Source organism: Myotis yumanensis, unplaced genomic scaffold (assembly GCF_028538775.1).
Source record: "Myotis yumanensis isolate MYYU_CA2020_CCGP unplaced genomic scaffold, mMyoYum1.0.hap1 SCAF_4, whole genome shotgun sequence".
Taxonomy (NCBI): Eukaryota; Metazoa; Chordata; class Mammalia; order Chiroptera; family Vespertilionidae; genus Myotis; species Myotis yumanensis.
The window spans coordinates 70289451-70311135 of NW_027223755.1; the positions used below are offsets into that span (position 1 = coordinate 70289451).

Genomic DNA, 21685 nt, shown 5'->3' on the forward strand with positions numbered 1-21685 from the left:
AATTCTAAAGCTACAACTGATCAAGCAGTTTGTCATTGATATAAGAACAGACAGATTAGGGTTCAGAATTAGACCCAGTTATATGTGGAGGTTTAATATTTAAGGTGGCATTTTACATGAGAGGGACAAACTTACTAGCTTTATGGAAGAGAAATGAAGTTAGAGTCTGTTTCATATCTGACACCAAAATAAAGGTCAAAGGAAGAACAAATTGAATTTCTATATAATGAAACAAATATTAGAAGAAAACAGGTGAATTTTTATATTTCAGAGCTACAATGTTTAGTATGGTACCAACAAGCCACATATCACTGTTGAGCACTTGAAATGTAGCTAGCCTGAAATGAGATGTGCTGTAGATATAAAATTCATACTGGATTTCAAAAACTTAGCACAAAGAAAAGAATGTAAATTATCCTATCAATTTTTTATTGATTACATCTTGAAATGATAATATTTTTGATATATTAGTTTAAATAAAATATAATTAATTTCACCTGTTTTTACTTTTTTAAATGTGGCTACTAGGAAATTTTAAGTCACATATATGGCTAACATTTGTCACTTATGTTCTATTGCTATGGGAAGAAAAGTATTGCTTTAGAGTTAGGTAAAGACTTTCTAAGTATGATACCAAAACTTGAAACTGAAAGGAAAGGAAAGGAAAGGAAAGGAAAGGAAAAGAAAGGAAAAAATTGATTGTTTTTACTGTAGCAATAAAATATTTCTTTCGCCCTGGCTAGTGTTGCTAAATGGTTAGAGTGTTGCTGGTGAATGTCTCAGGTTCGATTCCTGGTAAAGGGCACATACCTGGGTTGCAGGTTTGATCCTCGGCCAGGTTTGGGGCACATTTGAGATATCTCTCACATAAATTTTTCTCTTTCACTCGCTCTCTCTTTCTCTTCTCCTTCCCTCTATTCCACTCTCTCTAAAAAAATCAGTGGAAAAAATATTTTTGGATGAGGATTACCAAAAAAAGAAAAATTCTGTAAATAAGAAGGACCCTAAGGAAAAGAAATAAAAACTTGAGAGAGAAAATATTTGCAATTTTGGGATAATCCCTTTTTTAAAACAAGGTCTTAAAAATTAATTAGAAAAGAACAGAAATGGACAATGAGGAGAAAAATTTTAAACCGCAGTACTTATGACTAATAAACATATTAATGGTTGATTGATCTCACTTGAAATCAAGAAATGTGAAATATCCAGAAAGAGGATGAATAATGGCTATTACTAGTGAGTGTTTGGAAAAACAACTACTTTTTTTAAATTACATCTTTATTGTTCAGATTATTACATTTGTTCCTCTTTCCCCCCCCCCATAACTCCCCTCCTTCCAGTTCCTCCCCCCCCCCCCCCCCGCCCTCACTCCCCACCCACTGTTCTCATCCATAGGTGTACGATTTTTGTCCAGTCTCTTCCTGCATCCCCCACACCCCTTTCCCCCCCAAGAATAGTATACTCCCTTTCTATGTCCCTGATTCTATTACAATCACCAGTTCATACTGTTCATCAGATTATTCACTTGATTTTTAGATTCACTTGTTGATAGATGTGTATTTGTTGTTCATAATTTTTATCTTTACCTTTTTCTTCTTCTTCCTCTTCTTAAAGGCTACCTTTCAGCATTTCATATAATACTGGTTTGGTGGTGATGAACTCCTTTAGCTTTTTCTTATCTGTGAAGCTCTTTATCTGACCTTCAATTCTGAATGATAGCTTTGCTGGGTAAAGTAATCTTTGCTAGGTAGGTTCTTGCCATTCATCACTTTGAATATTTCTTGCCACTCCCTTCTGGCCTGCATAGTTTCTGTTGAGAAATCAGCTGACAGTTGTATGGGTACTCCCTTGTAGGTAACTGACTTTTTTTCTCTTGCTGCTTTTAAGATTTCTCTCTTTGTCTTTTGCTCTTGGCATTTTAATTATGATGTGTCTTGGTGTGGTCCTCGTTGGATTCCTCTTGTTTGGGGTTCTCTGCACTTTCTGGACTTGGAAGTCTATTTCTTTCACCAGGTAGGGGAAGTTTTCTGTCATTATTTCTTCAAATAGGTTTTCAATATCTTGCTCTCTCTCTTCTTCTGGCACCCCTATAATTCGGATGTTGGTACGCTTGAAGTTGTCCCAGAGGCTCCTTACACTATCTTCGTATTTTTGGATTCTTTTTTCATTTTGCTTTTCCGGTTGGGTGTTTTTTGCTTCTTCGTATTTCAAATCTTTGACTTGATTCTTGTGATCCTCTAGTCTGCTGTTGGAACTCTGCATAATATTTTTTATTTCAGTCAGTGTATGCTTAATTTTTAGTTGGTCCTTTTTCATAACCTCGAGGGTCTCACTAGATTTCGTGAGGGTCTCACTACATTTATCGGTGGTCTCACCAATCTTTTTGAAGGTCTTACTAAATTTATCAGCAGTTTCTAGAAAGTTCTTGAAAAACCTTAAAAGTGTGGTTTTGAATTCTATATCCAGTATTTTGCTTTCCTCCATTTCTGTCATTTGTGTCCTGTTTCTTTGTCTCCGCATTTTTTATGCTTCCCTGTGTTGATAAAGTGGCTTTCTGTGCTAGGTGTCCTATAGGGCCCAGTGGCTCAGCCTCCCCAATTACCTGAGGTGGACACTCTTGGTGCACCCCTTTGTGGGCTTTGTGCACAGTCTTGTTGTAGTTAAGCCTTGATTGTTGTAGGTATCACTGGGAGGAATTGACTTCCAGGCCAATTGGCTTTGAGAATCAGCTGTGTCTGCTGTGGGAGAACTTCTGTGCTGAAGACACCCTTCTGGGGCAAGACTTGCTTCAGTGGGGCTTTGGTGCTCACTGAGTCTGCCCCCTATAGACTCTCTCCCGATTCAAAAAGACAGCCGAGTTCTCAGTTGCCAGCCTTTGCCGCGTGCGCCTCTGCCCCCTTATGGATCTGAGGAGTTGTAATCTGGCTCTTGGATCTAAGGAGGTGCTAATTTAGCCTCTGCCTGAGGCTACCCAGCAGGAGCTACGAAGAGATCTGCAGATTCCCCTTCTTTGTTTGGGGTTTGGAGGTGCCAGATGAGGCCCAGCTGTGAATTAATGCAAGCTTCTGTGGGGCCTTGGGCCTTCTCTTGGAGTTCTGGGTCTGTCTGGCCCAGCTGAAATTTGTTAGGTATTTTTCAGATTGCAAAGGGCCAGGGCATTCATATGCAAAAGCCTCTGCCGCAGCTTGGGTGGGGCGGGGTCTCAGGGATCAACAGGGCGGAGCAAACAGCTATGGCTGATCCTCAGTCCTGCCCTAAGAGGCCCCGAGTCTCAGTGTCCCGGTAATAGCTGCAAGTACCTCTGAGAGGAAGCCGCCCTCAAGTTCCGCCCGCTGCCAGACAGTCCAGTTTCTCCCCGTATGAGTCTGGGTCCCCAGAGACTTCCCAGAAGTGGAGTTCAGAGCAGTCGGGAGCTTGTGACTCCCTCCTGATTCAAAAAGACAGCCGCGTCCTCAGTTGCCAGCCCTTGCTGCGTGCGCCTCCGTACCTCTGCACTTTACTTCCACACCTCCTCTGAGTCTCAGTGCTTTTCTCTTTCCTTCTAGTTGTAGAATTTCCACTCAGCCAGCCTTCCCGTGGTTCTGGATGATGTCCGTTTTGTCTTTTAGTTGTATTTTTTGAAGTTGTTGTGGGAGGCAGCAATTTCCGGTATTTATCTATGCCGCCATCTTGGTTTTCTCCTAGTTGCAGATCAACAGCTACTTTTTTATACTGTTAAGAAGGGAGTGCAATTAGAATTATCTTTCTAGAGAACAATTTGGAAATATGAATTAGCAGGCTTAGTTTTTTTTCATACCTTTAATAGCAATTTTAAATTTTATTCATTAATTCAACAAATATTTGTTGAGTGCTTATCATGTTCCAGGCAGTGTAAAAGTGCTTGAAATAGAGCAGGGAACAGATTGGGGAAGATAGGCAATAACCAGTAAACTGGTATGACAGGATGTTAAATGCCATTCTTCCTGAGTCAGTGTTATTTGAAGCAATAATAGGATATATATGAGATACCAAAATGAGTGTAATGCATCCCTCCTATATATGGAATTTACCAAGGAGATTTCAAAGGAGCTGGTTCCATGTATTTTGTACCCCTCAGCTAGATCATGAGTATTAAAAAGGCTTACCATGTGAAAAGGGAATAGGATTTTGCAAAGATAGTTCTTTGGAAAGAGCTATGGCTTTGTTTTGGACTCTTTTCTTTAGAAAATTGGGAAGAGGGGAGCAGCGAAGTGTGCTGTTGCCTTCCACTGCAGATCTAGTAAGGGGTTTCCATTGGGTTAAACTGAGAATGTATTATTTGGGAGAGGGGAATAATTTTAAGTTAAATCAAGATTATACAGTAATAACTTGGGCTAGACATACTAATTTATTTGAGCTGGTTTATTAAGTAAGCAGAAAAGCCATGAAACTAGAAACTGCAAATTTTGATTAAGGATTAGCTGAAGATTACACTATACTTAATAGGTCTCCATAATTTACTAAATATAAGAAAAAAATTAAAACATGCTACACATGTAGATGAAGATCAGTAAGTACGATAAAGAAAAAGTAAGTAGGGTAAGGGGAAGAGGAGTAGAGGTGGCATTTGAGTATAGACCTGGAGGAAGGGAGGCAGTAAGCCATGTGTGCATATCTCTGGGAGAAGACTGTTGTAGGCAGAGGGAACATCCATTGCAAAAACTGCTGCTTAGCTTGTGGCTGAAGGAAAGTGAACAAGGTGAAGAGTGATAGGGGAAATGGTCAAAGTCAAGAGTCCATTTATAGGTTATTGTGAGGCTTTTGCCTTTTCTAAGTGAGTGTGAGGCTATTAGCGTTTTGAGCAGAGGGAGTGTTGAGATCTGATTCCCTTTTAAAAGACTGTTTTAGTTGCTCTTTTGAGAAAAGATTAGTGGGGACAAGGTCACAATCATGGATACCAGGCATTTTTAATAATTTGTCTTAAGGACACCTGTAGGGCTAACCAGATGCATAAAAAATGCATTTGCAAGAGTGTTCATCACACCACTTTTTTTTTTTTCAAAACAGCAAAATGAGAAAACAGCAGTGAATTGTCAAATTATTTAAAATCATTGCAGATAGCTCACTTGGGAAGATTAAAAATGGCAGCAGAGTAAGTGGATGCTGCATGGACACGCTCCCAGGACCAAACTGGAATTACAACTAAAATACAGAAAAATTCCCTGAATAATCAACTGAAGACTCGTTAAAATCATTGCATATATGTGTAATAGAATACCATAAACCAGTAAATCAACGCAGATTTACACATATTGATACACAAAACTTTTCATAACATTTAAAAATAAATGTTGCATATAAAATTGTAAATATGACCTCGGTTTTCATACCCTCTTCTACATCCTCCTATAGCAGCGGTTCTCAACCTGTGGGTCGTGACCCCTTTGGCGGTCGAACGATCCTTTTACAGGGGTCGCCTAAGACCATCCTGCAGATCAGATATTTACATTACCATTCATAACAGTAGCAACATTACAGTTATGAAATAGCAACGAAAATAATTTTATGGTTGGGTCACAACTTGAGGAACTGTATTTAAAGGGCCAAAAGGTTGAGAACCACTGTCCTATAGAAAGTAGATAAGGGAGAGTGGACAGAAGCATCTGGAATTCTGTGTATTAAAATGTTAAGAGTGGTGCCCTAGCTGGTTTGGCTCAATGGATAGAGCGTCGGCCTGCGGACTGAAAGTCCCAGGTTCAATTCCGGCCAAGGGCACATGCCTGGGTTGCGGGCTTGATCCCCAGTAGGGGACGTGCTGGAGGCAGTCAATCAATGATTCTCTCTTATCATTGATGTTTCTATCTCTTTCTACCTCTCCTTTCCTCTCTAAAATCAATAAAATGTATTTTAAAATAAAATAAAATAAAATGTTGAGTGGTTTTCTTTGAAACTATAGATGATTTCATTTTCTTATCCGTCTGTATCAATATTTTCTATTATGTATTTATTGCATTTAAAATGAGGAAAACATTATTTGTGCTGAGTTATAACAGAAGTCATCTTTCGTCTGCTTTACAAATAATTTTAGGATGAATATAAGCATGAACTTGGTTAAGAAAAGGAAAGCGAAGATAGTGAGAAGTGTCTTGGGATCAGCATATATGGGTAGCCAGAAGGCAATGAAGGGAAATGAGCCAAAGCTCCTTGGAGAAGAAAAACTAGTACTTACCAAGTATACAGGTGAAGCTGGCAGGCTGAGTTTATGATGGCCATTAACCCACACATAATCTTTAATTAGTCAAATGCTGCCTTCAGGCAGAATTCATCTTAAAATACTGATTTGTCCCTGAAAATGTATTGTGGAATATAGATTATCTGTGGCTCTGGATATTAGATTCCAGATTAAAAATAAAATCATTCTTTCACATTCTGAGGGAATGAGAGCTATGACTCTGGTCTTAAGTTTTATTTATTTTTTAATAACCGAGGATGTATTTATTGATTTTTAAATTTTAATTAATTAATTTATTTTTTTTAGAAAGAAGGGAGAGAGAGAAACATTGATCCATCGCCTCCCATATGCTCCCTGACTGGGGATTGAACCCAAAACCTATGTATGTGCCCTGACCAAGAATTGAACCTGAAACTTTTTGGTGTACTGGACAATGCTCCAACCAACTGAGCCACACTGGCCAGGGCTGGTCTTAAGTTTTAAAGACTGACAAGTCATTCCTTGTATGATTCTTATGTATGGATATTTAGACATAAAAATAATCTCTATATTTAATGTAAAGTTTTATATTTTAAAATTTATTTTATATTTAAGAGTTGTACTTAAAAGTGAGGTGTAACTTGTGTTATTAGAAAGTTTTATTATTTGAAGGAATTGCTGAGTATAGTTTAGTGGAGTAATACTGCATTATTTCTTACTTATTTTTCCTTGACAATTGTTCTTTGTTTAATTTACAGAACTGCTTCTCAAATTCATTTAATGAAATTTTCACCAGATGGAGAATTTTTTGCCACCGCTGGGAAGGTAATTTATGAAACTGCTATTGCCAGATTGTGTTTATGGTTTATTTTGAAACTTCATATAAACATTAATCGGCTTTATTCTTACTTAAGTTGAAAATATTTTCTGTTTAAAATGTTAATAGCAAAATTGGCTCAATGTTATTGTGTTAAAAAGTAATATAGTATAATTGAGACAGCATAGACTTAAAAGTAATCTGGTTATAAATCTACCATTTACCAACTTTTTGATATTCAGTAAGTAGTTAATCTCTTTGAGCCTTGGTTTTCTCATGTAAACTGAGGATAATAATACCTACTTCAGGTCATTCATCATAGGATTAATTTAGACAGTATATGTAAAGTGACTGGCATAGTGCCCTGCATGTAGTATACTGTCTATAAACTGTTGCTACTATTTATATTATCTTTAATCTGACATATATAAGCTGTATTTAAGCTATAAGAATTTACAGACTTTCCAGAAGGACATTTGTAATCATTTTCTTTGTTATTATCTATTGATTTTAGAACAATGTATTTCTTTGAAATGATTTTATTTTTAATTATTGGTTTACAGAGCAGTTAATGCACAGTTGACGTTATTGTTCTGAAGTTATTCTCATTGCTCAAAGCCTTCTGCAAATTAAGAATGTGAGATACTCTAAATCTTCAGTGGGTTTTAAAAAAAATACGTTTTTATTGATTTTTAGAGAGATGAAGGGAGAGAGAGAGATGGAAACATCAATCGATTGGCTGCCTCGTACATGCCCCCTATGGGGAATTGAGCCTGAAACACCAGGCATGTGCCCTAACTGGGAATCTAACCGTGACCTCCTGGGTCATGGGTTGAGGCTCAACCATTAAGCCACATTGACTGGGCCTCAGTGAGGTTTTCTTAGAAGTGGAGCTGTTTATTCAGGTTGACATTACAGGTGGGAATGTAATTACAGTTTAAGAGTAAAACATGGTGCGTTTTAGTCTCCCTTGTTCTTCTCTTACATCCAAAATTAGGAGATGTAATTTTGATTTTACTTAGATTATTTAATATAGTAGTAGTTGTTAACTACTTATCATCTTCAACATTTTCTTTGAACATTCATATGATATTTCATGAAAACTGCCCTTTGTTTTCAGATATTATCAGTCTTTTTAAGTTTGTCAGTAGTAATGTTTTCTTATTTGATACTTGGCTAAATGGAAAAAGTGCCCTTAACTTCATCTTTCAGTTTTCTGAACGACTGTTTTTCATCGTATATAGTAACTAGAATTTTCCTTGAACCAACCCTTGCTAAATACACACATTCACACACCTTAATTCTCAAAGCATAGTTAAGGAATCTAATAGAAAAGTGTCAAAATCAGAGATTTTCTACATAGTTCATCTATGCACAACCCCTTTCCCCATTTTTAAGTTGCTGTGATTGAGGAGAAAAACCTTACTTTTGCTATTTCACTTAATCTTTAATTCTGATGTGGATGTTTTTCTGTTTTTTGTTTTTTTCTCTCTCTTAGGATGACTGTCTTTTAAAGGTATGGTATAATGTAGAAAACTGGCGGACAACTGTTACCTCTCCAGATAAAAGTTCAGAAAAACAATCCCAAGGAGAAATTGACTTTTCTTTTGTATATCTGGCCCATCCTCGAGCTGTAAATGGATTTTCCTGGCGTAAAACAAGTAAATATATGCCTAGGTCAGTGTCTTAGTAATATTTCCCATGTATTAAGAGAACATCATCATTGTGACTTTGACTACTTTTCTTATTTTGAGAACCCATAGGTATAGGACTTTGCCTATGAATATTCAAGTAATATTACATGGTCCCTGGCTTGTAGCCCTCTGGCCACGAGGCAGTTAAGAGGAGAGCCATGTGAAAGGATAATATACTTCCATTTTAGATGTTTTTAAGTGACAAGAGTTGTGCATCTTTTTCTTCTCTGTGTTATGTATCTAATTCTTTTATCCCATAATCATTCTTCATATTGTTGTTTGTCTGGAACTTTTCACATTTTACTCCCTTGTCTTCTACTTTCTATGTGTATTTCCTCTGGTTAAAAAAAAATACCCCAGTGAAAATAGCTGTCATCGCAACTGTGAACCTTTTTTATTTTTTAAGTTTCAGAGTGAGGAAGGAAGAGGGAGAGAGGGATAGAAACATCAATGATGAAAGAGAGAGAGAGAGAGAGAGAGAGAGAGAGAGAGAGAGAAAATCATTGATTGACTGCCTCCTGTAGCCCCCCACTGGGGATTTAGCCTATAACCTGGGCATGTGCTGTGACCAGGAGTCGAACCTTGACCTCCTGGTTCATGGGTCGTTGCTCAACCACTGACTTACACCTTTTAGAAGTATCTGAAGATAACATCATTTCAGAGGCTGATTTCTTCTGCTATATCCCAAGTTTTCATTCACTGATGTTAGACTACCAGCGTACTGAAAAAGAGGCTTATATAGTATCGTGTCTTTTAAGAGAGGACAGGTACATCTGCTCCTGACCAAGTTCACTCAGTGTTGGCAAAATGGTCACAGTGGAGACAAGGCCAGATGCCTTACACTGGGCCATTACAAATGCCTGATAACAGTAATAAGGCATACCAGTTTTTTGTTTGGTTGGTTTTTTACTCCCTGGGTTCATTTTATCTCTTACCAACTAAGTTTTGAAGCACAGGGAACTGTGATCTAGAACTAGAATTTTCTGTTTGTTATGGCATCTTTTAGAGGTCTCCAGAATTTTATTCTTGGATCCATGTGACTTAAGAATCAGCTTATCTCCCTGCACTCTCTGTTTTCACTTTTGTTTTACCAATTGCCTACTGCCTGCAGATATACATAGTGGGAAGGCTGACCCTTTCTCAGGAGAAAGAGATCCCATCAAAGATCATTGTTCTTCTTAATATGGCATCTTCACTGAGCAAGTGATATAGGTGGTTTGTTTTTCACATAAAATTAAGATGCTCAACCAGCCCTAGCCTGTTTCCCAGTGGTTAGAGCAACAGTCTGAAGGGTGAAGAGTTCTGCGGTGCAGGTTTGATCCCCAGCCCTGCTCAGAGCATATGTGGGAGGCAACCATTCTTTGTGTCTCTCTCACATTGATATTTCTCTCTCTCTCTCCCCCAAAAAATCATTGGAAAAATACTCGGTGAGGATTAAATTAAGAAAAAGAGATGCTTGGCCAAATGGTAATACATTATGTAAGGGACTGCTGGTTTGAGAAAGAATAATGGAGAAGTGTTTGAATAAGCATCTTTACTAATTAAAAACTGACGAATGTAGGACAGGTTGGGAGATTTGTTTATATCCTCCAGAAACCTTCAAAAGTTGGTTTAGATGACAGTTTCAAACTGTTTTAGCCTGTTGTTACACCCATCACATGGTTGCCTTCTATAAGGTTACACCTTTTTTTATTTTTTATCTTCAATGATATGCCACTGAAGAAAAATAAGATACCCAGATGAAGATGTGAGGAAGGAAAGTATTCCAGAGAAATGCCTCAAGTAGATCAGAATATTTCTTATATGCTAGCTGTTTACACTGATTGTAGGCCTAGTATCCTAAGGAAAGTCAGCTGGGACACCCCACATTCCAGGGTCAAAACCCTCTCCATGCTTCTGAGTTGTACACCTTTCTTTCTTACTTCGTTGCCCTTACCTAAATTCTTATACTTCTTCTGGTTGTTGTCTATTCAGCCCTTTAGTCTCCTACCTTCTGCTTTTCCATGGTAAGCCTTTCCATTCTGCCCTTTACTAATGGGCACTATGAACCTTGAACTTTCTATATATTTCCTTTTGATGTATTTCCTTCTGTTTCTGTTTTCTTACTTTTAGTTTCATTGCCACTGCCTGTGTGTGTGAATGTACTAGAGAAAACCAAGAGGGAAGGGGGGAGGGGTAGGAAAAGGGCAGAGTGGACTAGAGAAAAAAGAGGGAGAAAAAATGGAGGAGGCATGAGGATAGAGAAAGGAGAAAACAAACAGGGCTTGGAAAGGAATGAAGGAAGGGCTCTAAGAAGTGGAGAGAAGTGAAGGGACAGGAGAAAGAGAGGGTAGCCTGGAGAGGAGGAGAAGCTGAGAATTGAGGGAGAGAAGCCCAGGGAGTAGCTGGATAAGGAAGAAAAGGGAGTAGACAAGGGAAGGAAGGGGGAGGAAGGAGAGAGGTGAGAGAATATAGAAGGAAAGCTGAAGGAAAGAGCAATCAGAATAAAACATGCTCTCCTCTCTTTTCTTCCCCTTTGCTATTCTTTTTAAATTGGGTTTAACAAAGTGACTGCTACAGAATATTTTTATTTCCTTTTTAAAAAATTTGACTTACTGAATTACCTGATAGAAGCCTTCTACTGATTGCTCATTTTATAATCAAATGTATTTAAATAAAACTATAATACTACAGGATATTGTGCCTTCTTTTTTTCTAAATTTGCAGAGTGTCCTGATAGGAGGTAGTCTTTGTGAATAGAATTTCAACCTTGAACTCTTAATGCTTATGGATCTTATTAATATATGTGCAGTTGGTTTTGATTTTATTTTGTGGGGTGGCAAGATAGTCACTTCACTGAAAATCACGAATGACTACGGAAGTAGGTGGCTGTACTTATTATATCATGGATTTTCTATTCTTCCTACTCACTATTTTAGCATATGTGTTAGGCAAGGAGAGAATAAGTATACTAGTTAATGTAGCCTGTTAGGGACCAGTGTACATGTGCCTGTACAGGAAGTAAAAGCGAAGCATTATGAAATAATTCAAATAACCATCCACTGAATAAATCAGAAAATTTTACTAGATGTGGGTTGTTGTTTTTTTTAAAAATATTAACCGAGGGATTGTGGCATGATCTCAGTCTTTATTCTTCAGCAGTAAGAAAAATCTTAGATGACTGAAACAAGAACTATCTAATTCTAGGCAGAAAAGAAATAGGTTAGCAAGCATTTGATGTGGTGAAACCACAAACCCACTCAATTGTAGTGGTTTTGATTAAATACATTGTATAAATGTATATTGATATTTTCTTCATCAGTACCTTAGTTCTGTGCATTTTAGAAATATTGTAGCATTTTAGAAATATTATAGAATGTGATATGTAAAATTTATATTTTTGCCTCTAATATGTTTTTATTCTTTAGGGCTTCTGTATGCAATGTACTGTTGACTTGCTGCAAAGATAATGTGTGTCGTCTTTGGGTAGAGACATTTTTACCAAATGACTGTTTACTTTATGGAGGTGACAGCAATCATTGGACTGAACCACTTAATTTAACAAATAAGTTCGAGAGAAATGCTTCCAGTAAAGAACGAGTTCAAAACACTTTAGATGTGAGTGTTTTTGTTAAATGTTATTTCCTACAAGTTTTAAAACTTTTTGTACATTGCCTTTTTTATAACATTTATCCTAATTAATATTCAAAGTCGCGTGGATAGTTATAAAAAATACCTATGTCTTAAGAATATCTCAAAAATTTTCAGTTTTATTTGGTTTAAAAAGTATTCTTAAGGATTTTGTCTGGAGCAAAAAAAATACAATTATGAAGTTAATCTTAGGTCAACTGATGATAACAAAAGGATGCTTGCACTTGTCTTAGCTAAAATAACATAAAGTAAATTAAAATCTGAGAAAGCAAAGGTGGGATTATAAGAATTTTTTATTTATTATTTCTTTAGAGCTTGGGGTGTTTTGTCCTGTCTTAATTACAGGAATGATTAGAGGAGTTTGTCAGATTCTGTTCTATAGTTGTTATCTTTAGAACCCCTCAGAACTTGGAGTATTTATTTTACTAAGTGGTATAGAAAGTAAAAGTCAATTTTCGATGTTTGTACTAATTGAACACTGTCTAGTAATACAGATTCTTTTTATTGTTTTCTTAATATTGAAAACAGGAAGTGATCTAAAAATGATTTATCTTTAATGCTTTGTATGATTATGGAACAACTATTTTTTCAAATTAGTATAGTATTCTAATGGCTCAGAATATTATGAAATATATATGCATGGAGACTCAACAACTAAAAATTCGGAGATTCTTGTCTACTTCTAGATCTTGGGTTCTATATAAACTATTTTATCATCTGAAAGATGAGAATAAAAATATTTTCAATGTCTGCCTTATGGGTAAAATGAGATAATCTCTGAAAATGCTTTGTAAATTGTGAAATAAAACCCTAATTTATTATGGTGATATTACCCAATGCTTTCTGGTCATAGGGAGTAAGCTGTGGATACAAAGAAAACAGTACATAGAGACATCATTGTCCACAGACACATTATTGTAAACTTTTCTTTTAAGTTCGGGAAATTACTTATCAGAAAATAAACCAAATAAAAATTGCAATGTATATGTAATAATTAAGAGTCAGGCAGTTTAAGCTCCAAGCTTCTTCAGGTTTCAAATTAGCTGTTCAAAACTACTGAAAAATATTTATGTACAAATGTACATATAAACTCATCTGAAATAGAATATCTGTAATGTCTAACAGTCATTATGTAACCTATACATATATCCTATGTCAATATAGGCATTAGTTTTGCTTTGTTTATTCACACAGGTAAATCTGAGACATTTTCGTAGAGGTCGAAGGAGATCTCTTGCACTTGTAGCACATACCGGATACCTGCCACATCAGCAGGATCCTCATCACGTCCACAGGAACACTCCACTGCATGCCAATGCACTTTGCCACTTTCATATTGCAGCCAGCATCAACCCAGCCACGGGTAATAAAGCACTGTTCAAAAATGTTTTTGGAATCGAGTAGATTGATTTTGTTAACAAATAAGTTATACTTTTAGTTATAATTAGGTAAAAAAAAGTGGAGGTGACTTTCTTAGTTAATTTTTCATTATAGCCAACTCACTGGTTATACAAGATGAGATTTTTATTTATTTATTTTTTCTCCTGAAGGCTATGATTTGGCTTGTCATTTAAAATCTTGATAAGCCATTGAGATTCTTTAGTAGTTTATTCAAATTTGAGATTTGAGCTAATTCTTAACACAGAGGTTAACATCACAGAGTGGTATTTTATAATTATTTATAGTTGTTAAAATAAAACCAATGTGTTTAGTACTTGATCTTTGAAACCTTTTCAGAAATAGAGCAGAAATATGTAGAAGATATAAATGGAAGAATTAAGAAACTTATTTCTAAAGTCAAATGTGTACTATTGGATTGAAGATTAGGATATCTGGATCTGTCTATAAATTTGAAGAATTTAAGTGCTTATCATTTTAGTAAATATTTTGTGCAAGTTTAGAAACCAACTGATCACAGCTGGGGCATTTCAAGTAGAACCTTAGAATACTACTGGGAAAATATTAAAAATAATATTTGCATATGATTAATACCATCTGTACAGAAAGTGAAAAGTAAAAGCCTTTTTTCACCTCTATCCAACCTAGTTTTTCTCCCTAGAAGATAACCACTATTGATAAGTTTTTATATATTTTGGGATATTCTTAAGCATAAATTTAGCAACATCTGTTTTCATGTAGCACACTGGATTTGCTGGATTGTATTCTTCAAAGAAACATAGCAATAAGTATGGTCCATTAGTTACTTGAATTAAAGTGAAAAGTGCTCTGATAAGTTAACATGTAGAGCTACCAGCCCTAAAAGAATCCATGAACCAAGAAAGTGTAAAGGGGAGAGTATTGAATTATTTTTATTTAAAAATTATATAGGCTTGGAAAATATCATTACCTTTATCAAAAGATATACATTGACAGAGGCAATTCTAAGGTCAGTAGAATCATTTTGAGTATCTGCTGAGCAAAAGACAGTATTTTGAAAATATACTGGTAGAAAGCTTAAATTCTCACATTAATGAAAAGGCTACGAAATTACAGAAAAGGAAAACCTTAGTTCCCACGTAGCAGCTCCTTGATGACTACCTTCCAATAAGGAAAGTTCTAAAACCTTTCTTAGATTGTACCAAAGGAAAATCCCTACATATAGAGCAAATCAAAGCAAAATAATACTAGCAGGTAGAATAGACCCTATGGAAAATCCATTTCCTGAAATTGAATCTATTGGAATTACCTTTCTGGATGCTTTATTTCTTATTTAAAGCCCCACTTTCAGATTTGGCTTCACTTATTTGCCCATCAATAGAAATAGAAACAGGAGAGGAGCTCCTAAGAGTATGTTCTCTTCATTCTAGTACTTAATATCCTTTCCACGAAGATTTCTCATAAAAATGACTAATCAGATTCTTTAAGTAAGGTCAGGAGACAAAAAAAATGTGAGATGGTTTTTTGTTTAGCCAGAATGCTTCTGCTAAAATCCAGTATTAGCCCCTCCTTGTGTACTTTAACAACCAGGCATGCAGTCTGTTAGAGACATTGCTGGTCTCTTTTGATTTGATTGTAAGTCAAAAATTAGAAAATCCCACCCATTAGTATTCTTGAGGGCATTTTCTTAATTCCTGGAAGTGGTGTGTATCCGCCTAGGAACAATGGAATTGGTAGTTCAGTCCCTCTAGGCTTTTATTGAGTGTTTAGTCTGTACCAGTATAGGAATTGAAGATAGTGGTAGGAACTGGAGTTACAAAACAGGTCTGATCCTTGCTCTCATGAAGCATAGAATCAATTTACATTTCCTGAATCCATTTCATCCTTTACTGTTTATCAGCATGAGAAAGATTTAGATGTGATTTAATATGATAGACAAATTTTTCTTTCCTTTTTTAATTAGGGATCATGATTTGTCATAACTTAGGTTGAATTTGTACTTCAATATGCTTACTTTAGCAATTATATCAAAAATAATACCAAGGAACAATTATTGTTTTAGCTGAATTAGTTTGTTTTTAAAGCCTTTTTTGAACATAAGGGAACCTCAATTTCACTTTTCCAACTTCAATCTTGATGCTAATAAATAAGTAGTGTCTATCTTAGGACTAGATGGATGGGCCATTACAAAAGTTAATATGTCTGTCTATTAAGAAAGAAAGTTGTTGCTGTCCAGATAACTTATTAGTTTCTTTGACATCATGATGATGGCGTTTGCATGGTAGATCAGGTTAAAATGTTTCTTATCAAAGTGTTTGTATAAATGAAGACATTCTTATTAAGATGTCTATAAATGATAGACATTTCTTAATGAGATTATTTTTAGAACTGAAGAAAATTATGCATATAAAAATAAAGTATGCTATATGACCTAGAATACATAATTTTACCTCCTTTATAATAGGTATATTAAATTTACCATTTGTTATCTTTAATAATAATTGTGGCAGACATTAAGTTGGGAGTCTTATTTATAGGTTAAATAAAATGTATTGCAGAGGTCTAAAAGTAAATGTAGCAGTCAATAAAAATAGGAGACCTGGATGTTTGTATGCTAGAATAATAGAAATTTTAATTTTGTTGCTTTTGTTGTTGTTTACAGATATTCCACTTCTTCCTTCTATTACATCTCTAAGTCTAAGTGAAAATGAACAGAAGAGTGGACCTTTTGTGGTTCACTGGCTAAACAATAAAGAGTTACATTTTACTTTGTCCATGGAAGTCTTTTTACAACAACTTAGAAAAAGTTTTGAACAACCATCTTCTGAGGCCAGTGTGGAAGACTCTAATCAAGCAGATGTAAAATCTGATGAAGGTAAAGCTTTAAGAAGGATAAAAAATGTAAATTTTTGTTCAAAATAGTAAAGATTCTTATATTAGGAAAACACTAGCTACTATCAGAAATAAACTTTAGAATTGCAATGACATAATATAAATTTAGACTAGCTCATTTAATAATTTAGTGTAGATATTCCTTTTCCATGTAGCTTTCTTCCACATGGTGATATAGGGACTCAAGATTCTCCATACTTAGGCATCGGTCAACCCTTAGGGCCTTGCAACTTAATCCTGGGACTATCTGTGGACTAGCAGCATGGACATTACCCAGGAGCTTGTTAGAAATGCACAATCTCAGATTCTACTAGAGCTTCTAAACAAGAATCCATGGTTTTAATGAAATCCCCAGGTGATTTGTATATAAAAGTTTGGGAAGCATTACACTACGGCAGTGTTGGCGAACCTTTTGAGCTCGGCGTGTCAGCATTTTGAAAAACCCTAACTTAACTCTGGTGCCATGTCACATAGAAATTTTTTGATATTTGCAACCATAGTAAAACAAAGATTTATATTTTTGATATTTATTTTATATATTTAAATGCCATTTAACAAAGAAAAATCAACCAAAAAAATGAGTTCGCATGTCACCTCTGACACGCGTGTCATAGGTTCGCCATCACTGCACTAGGGCCTTAAACTCTTCTGCATTTAGCCTGGTCAGGTGGGGAGAGAGGGAGAGGAGAAGGTAAAGCTGTTTCTCAACTTTGACTCAGAATTGGCACATATCGCTTTCTAATTTCAGTGGAAAGCACTAGTCACGGGGTGCACGTAGTCCCTGACTGCGTAGCCAGCCATCCTATGTTAAGGACTAGGAAGCCGAATTTGTGGTGACCAGCTAGCTATCTGCTACAGTTTGTGGTTCATAAATGTTTTTGTTTTTAAAAAGTTTGGTTTTAACTATAATATTGTACATGCTCATTAGGGAAAAAAATAAAATGGGTTAGATAGGTATAAAGTTTACATATTGTTTAGTGAGTGTCCTTCTACCTTATTCTTTTCTATCTTCCTACATATTTGCATAGGCAGTTTTTTAAAAAGTACTACGGAAGTTTATTTTTAAACAAAATTAGTGTTTTGCAACCTGCTTTTCAAATTCAGTATGGGAAATTTTCTATCTCACTTTTTAAAAACATTTTCTGAGTATGCCATGTTAAGAGAAAACTTTAGCATTTCCTCTGTTGATGGACATTTAAATTGATTTGAGTAGTTTTTCACTATACTGGTAATGGTACAGTGACACATCTTTTCATCTTTGTGTGAATTTTTCTGTAACATACATTCCTATATGCGGAATTGCTAGAGTGTAAACATTTTAAATTTCAATAATGTCTGTCAATTTTTTTAAATTTAACTTAAAAAAAAATTTTTTGGGGGGGGTAATTAGTTTCAGGTGTACAGCATAGCATCTTCTGCCAAATTGACCTCCAGAAATGTTTTACCAGTTTATGCTCCCTCTGAGTATCTCCATATATCTTTTTTTCACATCCTTGCCATCACTGGATCTTTTCTTTTCTTTTCTTTTTTTTTTTTTTTAAATATATTTTATTGATTTTTTACAGAGAGGAAGGGAGAGAGATAGAGAGTTAGAAACATCGATGAGAGAGAAACATTGATCAGCTGCCTCCCGCACATCTCCTACTGGGGATGTGACCGCAACCCAGGTACATGCCCTTGACCGGAATCAAACCTGGGACCTTTCAGTCCGCAGGCCGACGCTCTATCCACTGAGCCAAACCGGTTTCGGCACTGGATCTTTTCATTATATTACTTTTGCCAGTCAATAAGGGGAAAATAGTATCTTGTTTTACTTGGCATTTTCTTGAAGCAAATTGAACAGAATTATTTTAGCTCTTCATGCCCTTTTCCTGATTTTCTATTGAATTACTTTTCTTTTTCTTAATGATTTATATGTCTTGACCAATTTTTAAAAACCAATAGTCTAACATTTTTGAAGTCTCTTAAACAGAAATAGGGTCCAAGGTGTTTGAAATAGAGGTCAGAATATACATATTTACCTGGATTAAGTTGGTGTACCAGCTTATTTCATTTATTTATTTATTTATATTTTTATTGATTTCAGAGAGGAAGGGAGAGGGAAAGAGAGAAACATCAATGATGAGACAGAATCATTGATCAGCTGCCTCCTGCACGCCCCCCACTGGGGATGGAGCCTTTGACTGGAATTGAACCTGGGACCCTTCAGTCCTCAGGCCGTCACTCCATCCACTGAACCAAACTGGCTAGGGCTGTATCAGTTTATTTTTAATTACCTATATGTTGAAGAAAATCTGGAAATTGGGTACTATAACTGTATTCCTTTAAAATAGTTTCTTTAAAATGTCATGCCAGTTATAAGTGCATGCTCCTAGAGCAGTGGTCACCAATTGGTGGTCCGCGGACCACTGATGGTCCGTGAGGTCTAAAAGGTTGGCGGCTGCTGACCCAGAGGATAGCTAGTATAGAAGACTTAGGTTTTCATAAATATGGTATTATGAAAAGGTGCAAATTCCATTCTAATACTATATTTTTAAAATTCAGCCCAGAATTATAGCCCCAGATCCAACTCCCTCATTTTACCATGAGCAAAACTAAGATCCAGAGAATTGGTGTGTCTCACTTCTGAGTAGTTAATTGTGGTATATCTGGGTTTAGAAACCAGTTTACCTATTTTCCAGTGCAATTATAGCCCTTCTACCAGTAATCCAGTGATTTTAAAGGGGGGCCCATTTCTTGTTTATGAAAACTATTATGTTTTTCATCTTGAATGCATTTTTAAAGATATCTTTTAGCCCTAGCCGGTTTGGCTCAGTGTTTAGAGCTTCAACCTGCAGACTGAAGGGTACCAGGTTCGATTCCGGCCAAGGGCACATGCCAGGGTTGCGGGCTCGATCCTCAGTAGGGGGCGTGCAGGAGGCAGCCAATCAATGATTCTCTCTCATCATTGATGTTTCTATCTCTCTCTCCCTCTCTGTTCCTCTCTGAAATCAATAAAGAAATATATTCTAAAAAGATATCTTTTAATTTATAGTAATAGCTTGATTGTATTTACTTGGTTCATGAATTCTTTTGCTTATAGAAATGGATGATGGTGTTGATGATCTGAAAATAAATCATGAAAAAAAGGACTTGAGTAGTGATAAAATGGTACCAAACTCAAGTTTTGTACCATTACCATCAGCTGCCATTGATCATCAGATTGAAGTACTTCTGTCTGAGTGGAGTAAAAATGCAGACATGCTATTCAGTATTCATCCCATGGATGGCTCTTTGCTGGTTTGGCATGTGGATTGGCTGGATGAATACCAGCCTGGTATGTTTCGCCAAGTACAGGTACTATTATTAAGATCTCTGGAAAGCTATTTGTTAAATGTGGGTACAGTTTTGTAATACCTCTTTATATAATTCCATGCATTCTAATGATCACTTTCTTAATTCTAGGTGTCCTTTGTTTCCAGAATTCCTGTAGCTTTTCCCACAGGTGATGCGAACTCTCTCTGTAAAAGCATAGTGATGTATGCCTGTACCAAGAATGTTGACTTGGCTCTTCAGCAAGGGAAACAAAAGCCTTCTAGTCTCACACGTTCCACATCAATGCTTATTTCTTCTGGTCACAGTAAATCAACTAATAGCTTAAAATTAAGTATTTTTACCCCTAATGTTATGATGATTTCAAAGCATGCTGATGGCTCTCTGAATCAGTGGCTAGTCAGTTTTGCTGAGGAATCTGCTTTTTCTACAGTTATCAGTATTTCACACAAATCTAGATATTGTGGTCATCGCTTTCATCTTAATGATTTAGCTTGCCATTCAGTATTACCATTATTGTTGACAACATCACACCATAATGCATTAAGGACACCAGATGTTGATAACCAAAAACAACCTTATGATGCAATAAATACTGAAGATTTGGCACAACAGGATAAAAGCACCGGTGATATGGCATTTCAGGATCCCAATGCCGTTTATAGTGAGCTAATTCTTTGGAGGGTTGATCCAGTTGGGCCATTGTCTTTTTCTGGAGGAGTTTCTGAGCTTGCCCGGATTAATTCTCTTCATGTTTCTGCATTTTCCAATGTGGCATGGCTGCCCACTCTTATTCCCAGTTACTGCCTAGGTAAGCATTCTGATTTTTATTTAATATATTTAGATTTTCTGACATTATTGATTAATGATTAAATTTTAAATGTTTATAAATACTTTGTAGGTGCATACTGCAACTCTCCTAGTGCTTGCTTCGTAGCAAGTGATGGACAGTATCTGAGATTATATGAAGCAGTTGTTGATGCCAAGAAACTTCTCTGTGAACTTTCCAATCCTGAAATTTCTGTAAGTAAATGGCTTTTAAAACTAAACATTTTTTTAGATACTTAATTTATACTTATTGGATATGTAAAGTCTAGTGTTCTACAATATGTGTTTCTGCAATACTTTTTGCTAGAGATAAATGGGCACTAATAGAAGTTAGTTAGTATAATGTTCAAGTTATGTTAGTTCATATGCAGTTCTTTTCTAGGCAAGGTGAGCTGGAATAACAGGAGTGGGATTTTAATTTTAATCAACAAAGAAAAAAGCTTTCAGCTTGGTTGCAATACAGGATGGAGTTCTTTCAGCACCGTTGCAAAGCTTTTGCCTATGATAGGCAGTACTTCTTCCTGTGCTCAACTAATAGCAACCCATCATCTGCATATTTCAGCACCTCCAGCAAGCCAGTATTTTCATGTTTTTGGTTTTGATATTTTAACATATTCCCTGAGCCCTAACTGGTTTGGCTCAGTAGATAGAGTGTTGGCCTATGGACTGAGAAGTCCCAGGTTCGATTCTGGTCAAGGGCACATGCCTGGGTTGTGGGCTTGATCACCAGTAGGGGGCATACAGGAGGCAGCCGATCAGTGATTCTCATCATTAATGTTTCTTTTTTTTTTTTTTTTTTTTTTTTTTTTTTTTTTTTTTTTTTTTTCTGTATAATATTCTTTTTTTTTTTTTTTTTTTTTTTTTTTTTTATTTTCCTCTTAAAGTATTACAAAGGGTATTACATAAGTATCCTTTTTCCCCCCCCCCCGCCCTTGACAAACCACTACCCTCCCTTACCCCCCAGTG

The 21685-nt window shown here is 36.0% G+C and overlaps 1 protein-coding gene across 5 annotated transcripts in view; it reads left to right on the forward strand.

Annotated features, from left to right (window-relative positions):
- The window catches only part of DMXL1 (Dmx like 1), a 156155-nt gene that overhangs the window by 36002 nt on the left and 98468 nt on the right, over positions 1-21685 (forward strand). For all 5 annotated transcript variants that reach the window (XM_070412512.1, XM_070412508.1, XM_070412509.1 and 2 more), the window contains exons 6-13: positions 6928-6994; positions 8485-8663; positions 12088-12277; positions 13505-13673; positions 16350-16562; positions 19662-19915; positions 20024-20702; positions 20793-20914. In XM_070412512.1, coding sequence (XP_070268613.1) covers positions 6928-6994; positions 8485-8663; positions 12088-12277; positions 13505-13673; positions 16350-16562; positions 19662-19915; positions 20024-20702; positions 20793-20914 — 1873 coding nt within the window. The remainder of the gene's footprint in view (positions 1-6927; positions 6995-8484; positions 8664-12087; positions 12278-13504; positions 13674-16349; positions 16563-19661; positions 19916-20023; positions 20703-20792; positions 20915-21685) is intronic.